At 49.2% G+C, this 12,527-nt stretch overlaps 1 protein-coding gene across 2 annotated transcripts; it reads left to right on the forward strand.

Annotated features, from left to right (window-relative positions):
- The first annotated feature begins 791 nt into the window (after positions 1-791).
- Positions 792-10,834, forward strand: LIPG (lipase G, endothelial type). 2 transcript variants are annotated; one of them, XM_030003819.2, is made up of 10 exons: positions 798-982; positions 1,138-1,334; positions 2,153-2,332; positions 3,008-3,119; positions 4,319-4,543; positions 4,994-5,236; positions 5,746-5,866; positions 6,440-6,658; positions 7,551-7,643; positions 9,260-10,834. In XM_030003819.2, the coding sequence occupies exons 1-10, from the start codon at positions 886-888 to the stop codon at positions 9,279-9,281; spliced, it is 1,509 nt and encodes a 502-aa protein (XP_029859679.1). In that variant the 5' UTR covers positions 798-885; the 3' UTR covers positions 9,282-10,834. The 2 variants fall into 2 exon arrangements, with proteins under 2 accessions (XP_029859680.1, XP_029859679.1); XM_030003820.2 differs by lacking the exon at positions 4,319-4,543 and having other exon boundaries at positions 792-982.
- The last annotated feature ends 1,693 nt before the right edge of the window (positions 10,835-12,527 follow it).

Genomic DNA, 12,527 nt, shown 5'->3' on the forward strand with positions numbered 1-12,527 from the left:
CATTTACCCACACCTTTTATCTGCCTTCTCCCCTGCCATTTTTATACACCACAGACCCCGGTGCCTCCTCCTCGCTTTCGGAGGAAAAGGGAAGGAGCCACGGGGCTGAGAAAGGGGAAGAAAAAGAGACCAGGAAAGCCACACATCCCGGAGCATCACCTCTTCTCCTTATGCCATGTATGGCGAGACAGCAGCAGAATAAAACAGAATACCGTCTTATGGGTTGGTAACTGGTAAAAATCAATAGCTGGTAAAAATACAGGCAATAAAAAAGTAGGAATAAACAGTTTTTCACAACGGAGGGTTCAAAACTCTTTACGGTATCACAAACGCCACGGCAGAAGCCGACGGGCTGCGATGCCCTTCGGGAATTCTCTTGTGCCCACTGGGTCGGGAGCATCCCCGGTGGCAAAGAGCCGGGGGGGGGGCGGTTCCCAGGGGTGGAGCTGAAAACCCCGCAGACCCACGCTGGCCCCCGAGTGGGTGGCTGCAGCGGGGGAGGACCGCGGGCCCACCCAGCCCTTTACCCACCCGTGACCACCCCGGGGGGGGGGTGTTCCCCCCCCAAACCCCCCCCCCCCCCCGCAGGGTTCCCCCCGCGGAGCGCCCCCCCCCCCCCCCCCCCCCTCCCGCCAGCTCCCGCCCTCCACGCGTGAGCGCTCCGCCCCGCCCCCGCCGGCGCGTGGCCTTTCCATTCAAGCTGCGGGCGACGTCAGCGAGGGCGTGACCAATAGGAAGGGCGCTCCGGGCCGGCGCCGCCAAGGCCGGCCCCATCGGGCCACGAGCACCGCCCCGCGCGGCCCCTTAAAGGGCCCCGCCGCCCGCCGGGCCCCGCCGCCGTCCGTCCGTCCGTCCGTCCGTCCGTCCGTCCGTCCCTCCCCAGCCATGAGGAGCCTCGTCCTCCTGCTCTGCACCGGCCTGACCTGTTGCACGGCGGCGGGGAGCTCTCCGCCGGCGGCGGAGGCTGCGCTGCTGAGAGAAGGTGGGTGAGCGGGCTCCCACGCGGGACGGGAGCGACCCTCCCCTCCGCCGTGGGGTGCACGAAGCGGGTTTCCCCCCCCCCACACACACACACCCCTTCTCCCAGGTGGGTTCAGAGGGAGTTTTGCTGACCCTTGCTCCTCCACTGGTGTACAGATGCCACCCTCGCCCAGCTGCTGGAGGCCGGGCGGGAGCATGTGCCGGCAGCGAAGGCGCAGGTGAAGTTCAACCTCCGCTCCTCGCCGGACGCCGAAGAGGACGGTTGCCCGCTCGCCGTCGGCCACCGCGAGCGGTTGGAGGATTGCAAGTTCAACGCGACGGCTAAAACCTTCTTCATCATTCACGGCTGGACGGTAAGCACGGAGGGTGCCGGCGCGCTTCTGGGCGACGCTCGGTGCTCGAGCCGCCCGCTCGGAGGGAGCGAGCTGCCCGGTAAAGGGTCTGCGGCTCTAGAATGCGAGGGATTTGGGACAGCTTTTCGTGTTTTGAGCGCTGCGGTCCCTTGGTGGATGCACCTGGGGGTTGCTGGAGCAAAGTGGTGTGGGTCAGACTCTGTGAAATCGCCCAGCTCATTCACAACCGCCCAAGATCCCTTCACATCTGTATAATGTGAATGTGGTAAAGGGAGCTTGAGGTTTTCCCCTAAAATCCAACTAACTGACCGCTACGAAGGTGGCACTCGGCTTGACACGCATACAGACTTTCTGTAAGTTTAGCTGCATGTCCACAGTCCTCACCTCTGCTACGTGGTCTCCTCGATAAAGAAACAGAGGGCAGACAGACTTTATCAAGCTTTCTTCTTCTGCATTTGATGTGGGCACTAGGGGACTTATCAATTCTACCAGGGCTTATGCAAACAGCGGTGCCAGGACCGGCAAATAATTTCACAATCTATCAGAATGTCTGAAACTCTCGAGAAAAAGAGCAATAAGGTGGCATGTAATGAATGCCTCTCCTTCCTGCCCTAAAAGGCAAGGTGGCTAATTACATCCAGAGTCTCTCAAAACCTGTTTTTCTTAGACCATTAGTGCAGCGCTGAGAAGTAGTGGGGTTTGCAGAGGAGCAGCATACAGCTGGCGCAGAGTATGTAAATGATATACTAATAACTTAACTGTGAATGTGTAATCTTGGTCTTGTGAGCTGGAAACTAACACCTGGAATCTCTTTCTAGATGAGTGGCATGTTCGAAACCTGGCTGGGCAGCTTGGTCTCCGCTCTTCAGAAGAGGGAGAAGGATGCCAACGTGGTCGTGGTGGATTGGCTTTCGCTTGCCCACCAGCTCTATACTGACGCTGTGAACAACACACAGATTGTTGGAAAAAGCATAGCGAGGCTGCTCGACTGGTTACAGGTAACGCAAGTTAAGAACGGGCTCTGTTGTAACGCTCCGTGAAAGACTTGCACAAGGGAACGGAGCATTCCCCAGCTCCGGTGCTCACCAGTGGGGAAGGCTCTGGTGTAATCCCAACCCCGAGGCTCGGCGAGGTGATGGCTCATAGCGAAGGTGCTGTGCTCAGCCCTTGCACCAGCAAGTGCTACCCTGCTTTCCTGGAAGACGCTGCTTTGCAGCGTGCTCGGATCAGCGATAGTGGAGCGGACTTCAAATTTGGAGTCCTGTCTGAGCACTGTGAACTCAGGAGTTGGGCAGAGTCAGCCTCGGCTCGGCAGGAGGGTGGAAAAGGAGAAGGAGAAGGCGCACGGTGCTACACTTGGCACTTGTGTCCACGGCCAGTACTGAGGGCTGCTGGCAGCTCCCTGGGAGAAGGCTGCTCCAGATGCTGCTTAAACAAAGAATATCGTAATTGGGGGTGGAAGCTGGGTACTGTGGTTGGGGGCAAGCCACAAGTGCCATCCAAACCATTAAACTTGTAGTTGTCTTGATGAAATAAATAACGAAGCGTGCTTGTCTGCCCCCTCCCTCCAATCTCTTCTTAGAATCAGACTTGAGAGACCTGCAGATAGGAGCAGCGCCAGATGCTCCGAAAGACAGAGAGGGGCAGATGATCATATCTTTCTTTCCTTGCAGGAGAACCCACTCTTCCAGCTCGAGAATGTCCACCTGATCGGGTACAGCCTGGGCGCCCACGTTGCCGGCTTTGCTGGTAACCACGTCCATGGGACAATAGGCAGAATTACAGGCAAGTAGCTTTTTAAGGAGTCTCTTACCTTTCCTTAGCGGCAGTGAGTTTCCCCGAAGAGGCTTGTTTCCTGTGTTGCTGCGATGTTTTGGGCTTGCTTGTTCAGAAATTACAAGTTTCCTACCTGTGGCAGCAGTGGGGAGCACGGGTCTCTTCCTATGAGAGAGTATGTTAATTTTGAACCCCAAATGTAGGTGGGGGTCAACAAAAAAAAACACCTCAGAGGACAACCTGATCTTGAGTATATTTGAAGTTAAATGTGCGTTCAAAACAAGTCCAGCTCAAGCTCTTACTGTCCAAATCCTAAGCCTGAGTGATACTGTTACTGCAGTTATAGCTCATAAATGAATAGAAGTGAGAGCTATTGGATGCTGTTTGTCCCATAGCATGTTTGGTCAAAAAAAAAAAAAAAAAAAAAAAAACCCAAAACAACCAACCCCCCCAAAAAACCCCAACCTCTCATTCTGAAAATATCTTGAAGAGAGTGCTTCTGACTCCAGAGGAAATCTGATTTCAACATGTGAGAACTTAGGGCACGGTACAGGGGTTGTATTAAGCGTATAAATGTGACACTGGCAGTGAGAATTGCTCAGAGCCTAGCGTTAAATATCTATATTTAGTTAAGCAGGAAAATCACCAAGCAGTCAACTTGGGGAATGGCTCAGGAGCACAGCTTCAGGTTGGGGGTGAGGCCCAGGGGTTAAGAGAACATCCCAAACCCATCAAGGGATTTCAGATGCAGGGATTACCTGGCTGCTGCTTAAACTTGTATTAGTCCCTCCATATGTCCAGTCTGAAAATCGACTAAACGTCACCAAGGCAGCTTTGGCTACCAGCGGTCTCTGTGGGGTGCTAGACCTCTTCTGGTGTTCGGTCCTCTGCTGCTACCTCTTGAAGTATCTCTTCACTGTGACCTAGCAAAGACTTATTGCTTCCAACAGGCAATCTGAAGCCATCGCTGCAGAGCGGACTGGTGCTGTACTGGGTCTTATTGAACCAAAAATAGTACAGGACATTTTCATTTGTTCCCTCAGTGAGCCCATGGTGAAGAGATCTTGGGGGACAGTATCAGCAGTGAGGCAGGGACTGTCTGTGTAGCACCTGGTTAGGAGGGCTGCTAGCAGCAGGCTTCTGGCTATATTCTGTATGAAATAACCCAATTTCTTACCTGGCATCTTGCGTACTGTCTCTAACACCAGGCTTGGATCCAGCTGGCCCTATGTTTGAAGGAGTGGACCCTAGCAAGCGCCTCTCCCCCGATGATGCTAACTTTGTGGATGTCCTTCACACCTACACAAGGGAAACTCTAGGTGTTAGCATTGGGATCCAGATGCCTGTAGGCCATGTTGACATCTACCCCAATGGGGGAGACTTCCAGCCTGGCTGTGGTTTAGGTGATGTCTTGGGAGCAATTGCCTATGGGAGTAAGTTCTCATTATTTATTTTGCCTCTGGTCAGTGTAGACTCCTCGCAAATAGACTTGGGTTGATGCTGGGGGATGATCTGATTTACCAGAGCAAACTATTTTTTCGTTCTAAACTGCCTGTTCTACTGGAGATACTTGCTAGAAACTAGACCTGCTTTTAATTCTGAAGTAGCATGTTCTCATTCTAACACCTGATCACAAACTGTGGTCATCTTATGCTGGGTCTAGAATCCTCTTGAAAGCTCTCTTCATGGTAGAGACTAAGTGAACGGTCCTCTTCAAGTGTCTTCCACTAACCTCTTGAATTGCTACTGTTTGAAAAATGTTCAACTTTGGCCACGGTCAACTCATGTTGGGCTACAAAAAGGCATAGCTCACTGTATCTTACCAGCTGCTGGGGTGACAAATGCTTAAACAAAACGTATCCCTTGCAACTCTGCTTCTCTAGCAATTGGTGAAGTTGTTAAATGTGAACACGAGCGGTCTGTGCACCTCTTCGTGGACTCCCTCGTGAACCAAGATAAACAAAGCTTCGCATTTCAATGTACCGATTCCAGTCGCTTCAAGAAGGGCATCTGCCTGAGCTGCCGGAAGAACCGCTGCAGCGGCATTGGCTACAATGCCAGGAAGACACGGAACAAAAGAAACAGCAAGATGTACTTAAAAACAAGAGCTGACATGCCGTTTAAAGGTACGCTTTCCCTCTTAGAAAGAGCATAGTCTCATCTCTAAGAGGAGACTCCCAAAGTCGATGTTGGGAAGGATGTAGAGGTGGAAGAGCAGCATCACCTCAAAGCAGCGCAGCACCAGGCGTTAGTCTTTCGCTGTTACCTGGCTGCCTTGCTGTCCTGTGGCATTACTGTGCTCCTTCCTCCATGTAAAATAATCAACAGGACTCTGGCCGTAAGGACGCTCTGCTTTTTGAGCAGGGCTACGGTCCACACGTGTCGTACTTGCAAGACCACCCCAACCTTAGAGCAGTGTAAGGTTTGGGGAGCCCTCCCCAGAGCGGACCTGCTGTTGTTGTTATGTAAATGTCAACTCTGTAATCAGTAAGGGCAGGAAAAAGTGATCAATGATGTCTCAATAAAGAAAGTCTTGGCTGGCAAAGGCCAGACCCTATTTCACAAAGAGCCATGCTGAGCAGCGTTGTGTCTCAACAAACTTGGTTCCATGTATGCTCTCCTTGTCTCTCTCCAGTCTACCATTTTCAGATGAAAATGCATGTCTTCAGCTACAAGAGCTTGGGAGAGGCTGATCCCACTTTCTCTGTCACCCTTCATGGCACCAATGGAGACTCTGAACCTCTCTCTTTAGAAATGTAAGTAAGCTGGTTTGTCGTGTTTACTTAAGTAAGAAGGCCACTGGGACTAGACAAGGTGGCATCATTCTTTTTCCTCTGGTAACACTAGCATTGCACCTGAGCCTAGCAGCCTCACTCCATCACCATTCAAAAAGCTTTTCATCCAGTAACTTAATTATAGTTTATTGCTGAGAAAGCAATTTGATGTGCCCAGTCCTCTGCATACTAGCCTTCACGGCTCGTTGTTGAAGTACTTTGTTTTGCTTTTTCCCTCTCCCATTTGGGTATAGTCTGAAAGCAGCCATATCTCTGGAGGCATTGTTGACCTCCTTTAGCCTCTCCCAGAAGAAACACAAGGCATGAAATTCACCTTTAAGCTATGGAAGGATGGCTGAGCCAAATACACAATGCATTGTACTGAAGCGGCTATCTAAGCTCACTTTTAGTGTAATCAGTAATTATCTGGTGACAGTTGAACGTGGAGCACTTGATAAGCTGCAAAGGGCTCTCTTTTAACTTCTTGCATGGAATGAATGAGCATCTGGCATGTTTCCATAAGGAAGCAATATTGAGTGTCTGCTTGTCTTTCAGGCTTGACCAAATAGGCCTAAATGCTACTAACACCTTCCTGGTCTATACTGAAAAGGACATGGGTGAACTTCTAAAAATAAAGCTCACCTGGGAAGGAACATCTCAGTCATGGTACGATCTATGGAAAGAGCTGAAGAGCTACTGGTATCGGCCTGTGAAATCTTCCCAGGAACTGCATATCAGACGCATACGTGTGAAATCTGGGGAAACGCAACAGAGGTAATAATTGCGTTAGGCTGCATGTGAGAGATTAGGATCTAGCACAAAAAGTTGGGGTTTTGAACTTAGTCGGTACCCTGAACTGTCTTTCATTTTTAGTGTTACCAGCTAACGCTGCCTCATGGTGTAGGGTAGGGGGTTACTTGCCAGCCTGAGGTTGCAAACTAGGCTTTAAGCAAAACTAGTCACTGCAGATCAGATCTGGGATGTTCTTTTGCTTTATTTAGATACTGTGACACTATCTTGCCTGCCCTTGGGGACTAAATTAGCCTACTTCACGATGGTTTAGATCCTACCTGAAGGGTTACAGTACAGACAGCGCCAAATACACTGAAAGGTAGATGGGGCACGGCTATTATTTACAGGCATAACGTGCTGATCTGACACAAGCAGCTAGACCTAAAACTGCAACCGGTAACACGGTGACACCAACTCCTTAAGCACTATATTGCTCCTACCGAGATCTCTGTAATTGGAAAGCTACCTGAGCAACCAACGAGAAGTAAAGCTGCCAAGCATGTAGCACTGCGCTCCCAAATCTCGCGTTAACATTGTTCTGAAGGTAACACGGATCCGTCAAAGACGGATTGACAATTTCCCACGTTTCTCAGAGCTTTGAGTAAGCATTGCCTATCATCTGTAAGGTATTCTGCATCCTAGTTTCTACAAGCTATGAAACATCGGGGTAGTAGAAGCAGAGATCCCCAGATAAAATATTAAAGTGGGAAATAAAACAGCCATTCAACAGGCTAATGGTGTGTCAAGATGCTCCACAGGAAGGATGTCAAATCAAACAACTTGTCCTGGAATTAGCTACATTCCATATTATATGCTAGTTGTTAATCATGGAGACAACAGGTACCTTCTCTTGACTTCTGATTCTTCCTCCTAGGTTTGCTTTTTGTGTGGAGGATTCCCAGCTAACCAATATATCTCCTGGTAAAGAGCTCTGGTTTGTGAAGTGCACAGGGGAATGGCAAAAAAGGTAGGGAAAAATCAGCTAAGAGAAATCCTGTCTGATGCATGTGGCTGTGCTGGGATGAGTGGAACCTCTTTCTTTTTTTTTTTTTTTTTTTGTTCAGACTCCTGGAACCTCATTTTCTTTCAAAAAAGTTAATAAATTCTAGCCCAAGATTCCCAGCTATTAGACTTAAATTTCATGTATGCCTCAACTATCGCTAGCTGGGTGATATTATCCTCACTTCTGATCTTGGTTTATCTTGTACCTTTACATACTTACTATCCAATTGGTATAACACAATCCTTGGGCCTAAAGAACCTCTCTGCTTGCTATCACAGTATAGGTGCTACCAATACCCAATGGGCAATGGTGGAGAGCTAATGAGAGCTATCTATAAACTGCCCTGTAAAACAGAGGAAAGCTGGGAGCGCAGGGGATTGCCTCAAAGATCATTTCAGCCTGGTAGAAAATCTTGAGCTGCCAAGAAATCTCTTGATTAAAGTTTGAGCTCAACTGCATGAGCAAGACCCAGCCGAGGACTTGCCATGTTGTTACAGTAGTGACTCCTACCACTTCACCTCTGGCCGTGCTAGTCTCTTCTGGCTCAGGAGAGCACAAACTCAGGTGTTGCCGGAGCACCTCAGCCCTGCTTAACCTCCGAGGGACTTTCCAGACACCTAGGATCAGTCCTCAGAGCACGACTGCCAGTAAGTCTGCTCCCAGCAGTGACGGCTTGATTGCTTCAGGCTGCCTCTAGTCATGTTTTGAACGAATCCCTCTTCATTTGACTGCATGACAGTCTCCTTCAGATGAAGCCCAGCCTTTTGGCCTCTCTTAAATTTCAATTTGTAAACTTAGAGCTTTGTCGCTTCTAATCCAGAGACAAAGTGCTTGTTAGGGCTAGGCAAAGCCCCGTGGAAGTCGGGCTTTGCACAACCCTCTTGGGCAGCAGAGTTCAGCTCAGAAACGCGAGCTGGTACTGTTCCAAGTTTGGCAGAAACCAGCAAGCTGTGCTGCATACGGTAGCAAACAATTCTGTGAATGAAACCCCTGTGCAAAAACTTGTTGCTCTGCCACAAGTCTTGAAAGATCAAGTAAATATTCCTGCAGGTACAATAAAAGGCTGTTTTGATACGCTAGTCGGTAACCCCCATAAAACAGAATTGCTGGCAGATGTGCCCTTCCTGCTTACTCATGGAGTACAGCTTTTACACGAGGCAGAGGAGCAGATCTGAGCTCTAACACGCTATGGTTTCTAGGAAATGATCCTTCCTCCCAGAGATCACGAGCCATTACTTGCTGTTCAGCTCTCCGCTCCTGCCAAGTCACTGAAAGATTATAGTTCCCTACTTGGAGATTTGAGTCTGCAAACATCTGTCCACCCTGAATGGATCTGAACAGGCAGAGTCTAGCGTCAAGACCTGTAATTTCTGTTTGCAGCCTACCTGCGTGCATAATGTCTGCTTCGGGCTCTCATTGAGTAGCTACTGGGCAAAGTGCTGCTTTGACAGAATAAAATACCAACCTGTACTGTCTAAACCTGTTCTTAGAATCCCAGAGTTTCTTAGGAATTCTTTATTACTCCTCTTAACTTCTGCATTTAACTAGATGATTTTTTTTTTCCTCTCTGCTTTTCCCAGATCTGTCTCAAATTCACTCTGAAGACTTCTCTAAAGACTCACAACTGAGCAACCTAGATGCACAAAGACCACACAGGCGGCAAGATGCTCTGGCAAAAATCCGGCTTGGTAGCACTTAAAGCAAGCAGCTCTTCAGGACAAAACATCTTGGATCAGATGCAAGAAACTGAGGAGGAATTGATGGACTGCGGTCCTAGACCTAGAGTTACTAAAACTACATTCTCCCTTCCCCAAGGAGCCTGGTTTGTGCATTTAACCTTACCTTGACCCGTTACACGCTGAATTTCCTGCCCTGCTCCCGTTTACCAGGACTACGGATGAGATCTTCACAGATCTAGACCTCAGCAATGATCTTCTGGTCTGCCTGCCGGGGGAGTTGAGAAGATAACCACGCTAACTGCCCATCAGACTGTTGGTGACGGAGCTGCCAAGAATAAATTAGCATCTAGCGTAGGAGTTACCCTGGCTCCAGTAGCACTATGGGCTGTGGGAAGATGAGACCAGCACAGGTCAAGCGCGGGGGGGTCGTTCAGGGGAGGGGTGGGAATAAGCACAATGCCACTTAACTTCAACTTGTCCTTTGCTTGCCTTAAAAAAAATAATCTGTTCTGTGTCTGGCCGATACCGAAATCTCTCTGTATGACCTTATAAGAAGGTAGTACTCCGTCCTCGCTGTACCTAGGGCAGAACACGGTGCAGATGGTGTTGGCAGCCGCTCCTTGCTCCCCGGTCAATGTCTGCAGCGTGACCGCCTGCTCCCACGTGTTGATCTCTCTACAGAAGGCAATCGGCAGCTGCCCTTCCACTGACTGTAGGGGAGGAGGAAGGTGAGGAACCGCACTGCTTCAGGAGAGCCTTGCACCAGTCCTTTTAACTACTGAGAAAGCGTTCGCCTCTGTTCAGATGCTGTTGTAGTACCAGCGCGTAATTAAGACCTTATTTTTTGTGCAAAGGATTTAACCGAGCCAAACAGATGACATCCTACCCTCGTTGCCACAACATCCCGGTTGGATTCCCTGGTGCCAGGTGAACTTGGCTTTGCTCTGAGTTTGACGGACTCTACAACCGTCCCGTTTACTACAGCAGAGTGGACCTTGTCAGAGGTGAACTGTTGTTTTGGCTTTCCCCCCCCCCCCCCCTTTTTTCTTTTTGGAAGGAGACTTGGTATAACAACCCTCAAACTTCTGGCATGCAGAAAAGCAATCTCAAAAAATGGTGTTGCCAGATGGTGCACTGAGTTCTGAAGACTTAGCAAGTCCTTCTGAGGCCTGCAATTCTCTGAATTTTGTAGAGCTTCAATCCAACCAAAGCAAGCACATTTGGAGATATTTTTTTTCCCCATGGTTTTATGCAAAGGCTTCAATAACTGAAGCCTTTAGTAAGTATCTGTGACTTGTCACCGTGCCATACTTAGAATGGTTTCAAAGCCCTATTTGTATATTGTGGTTTTTCTATGACTTAAAACATAATTTATTTCTCATATTGTACATATGTAAAGTTTTAAGCATTTTGGTTTTGAGTAACAGTTTTTATAAGCCTTAAGAAAAAAAAAAATAAAGGGCTTTGTAAAAATCAGTGAAGTCTTGTTATTGATCTACCAGAAGCTTCGATGTGCCTTGCAAGAACAAGAGCATATGGCCATCTTGTCCCTCGATACCTACTCCTGTGTTGTAGCTCCCGAGGTGCCCATCATACAACATTACAAGTTTACTTCTAGCTTTAGCCTAGCAGGGAGAATGTGATTTCAGCAGCGCCCAGGGGATCATCTTTTTTTTGGCAGAGTGGATATTACAAAATAAAAATCCCTGTCTGGGTAGCAGTAGAGGGGTTTTCTGTCTGCCCCTTCCCCACAGTGTCTAAGACTTGTTCAGCAGGGGAGACTACCAAAAACATTCACTTTTCCTTCCCACCCTGTTTTCTTTCAGCCATAGCAATACCACTACTGCTTTTGGCTGGGGGAAAGCCAGATTTTGTGTTACTTGCTCTCTATGGCTATTGCAGTGAACACAGTGGGCTCTGGGAAGACCATTCCTGCTCTGCCAGGTCAGCCAGCACAAGTTAGGACAAACTCCCTCTTCTCTGTTGATTTCCTGCATTAATGCTTTTTTCCTCCATTGAAAGTCTTTTTTTTTTTTTCCTGAAATGCTTCACCATTGCCTGACTTCAATGGCTAGCCCATTGATGAATACTTTTGAGAAAAACATACCCAAATCTGATCACTAACTGAGTTTTCCCAGCTTTTTCCGGCAGCTACACCATCAGGTTCAAGGAAACCTCTCAATTGTGCTCTGCCTACACCTGACAAATCCAGCAGCAACAGAAGGACTTTGCAAACAGAGTAAATACCTCCAAGCTGTGCAAGATTTGTATGAAATTACTTAGTTAACCTTTTCCTATGAAAAGCCCAGCAATGGCTGGACTACAAGGAAAACTACCTTTGTAGGTTTGGCAGAGCGATGGGGATGCTTGTAGGGCCCCTAATTATTCTGCACCCCAGAGCTGGAGGGTGGTTTTTTTTTTTCCTAACATGTTCCTGTGGGGCTACCTTCCACCCTGTGCAAAGTGGGGGGGACACTAATACCAGAAACCATTCCAGACATCTGGGACTCTTATTTTTTTGCATGCTACCCCTTGGATACAGCTGCAGTGCAAGGACAAGCAGGTGCTGGCCCCTTTCGCATCCAGCTGCTCTCTATGAGTTAAAGGGTAAAGAATATAAGCCCACAAGAGAGGAGGAACAGGCTGCAGCTCTTTCGCACCCATGGGCATCCCCTCCAGGCGTCTGGCCCTTCACACAGCAAACGTGGGCTCCCAAATTCATCGCTCCTGCTGCTCCACGTATTGAGGCTAACATCACGCCTCCCGGCACGTCAGCACGCATCCCTGCGCGGTTGTGGGTTAGACAAGTGAAAAAACAAAGAGAAGGGGGCGGGTTTTTTTTTTTTAATTTTTTTTTTGGAAATATCTAATGAATTTAGGGTCAGCGCAACAGGCACATCCCAAACCTGTGCCAGGCAGGGCCGAGGCTGGACCGGCCGTGGTGCTGAGGGCTGACCACCGTGCTCTCAGCCGCCCAGCAGCCCTCCCCCTCCCCCAGGTTTATTCGGGATCGCTTTTTCACAGCCACTCCATTCAGCCCCACGAGTCGGGTCCCACCAAAGGTCAGGCTGTGCCTCTGGAGAAACAATACGCCCCGCACGGGGAATGCTTTACAACCCTCCTCACCCCCCACCACCCGGGGCTGCCCCGGCTCCGGCATCCGAGTGCC

The sequence above is a fragment of the Aquila chrysaetos genome, chromosome Z, assembly GCF_900496995.4.
Source record: "Aquila chrysaetos chrysaetos chromosome Z, bAquChr1.4, whole genome shotgun sequence".
NCBI classification, from domain to species: Eukaryota; Metazoa; Chordata; class Aves; order Accipitriformes; family Accipitridae; genus Aquila; species Aquila chrysaetos.

Excerpts from the sequence above, each read along its gene's own strand:
- LIPG (XM_030003819.2), top strand. The coding sequence starts at position 886 with ATGAGGAGCCTCGTCCTCCTGCTCTGCACCGGCCTGACCTGTTGCACG. Across the intron at positions 1,335-2,152 it reads TCATCATTCACGGCTGGACG|ATGAGTGGCATGTTCGAAAC; the intron begins GTAAGCACGGAG and ends ATCTCTTTCTAG. Across the intron at positions 4,544-4,993 it reads GGGAGCAATTGCCTATGGGA|CAATTGGTGAAGTTGTTAAA; the intron begins GTAAGTTCTCAT and ends CTGCTTCTCTAG.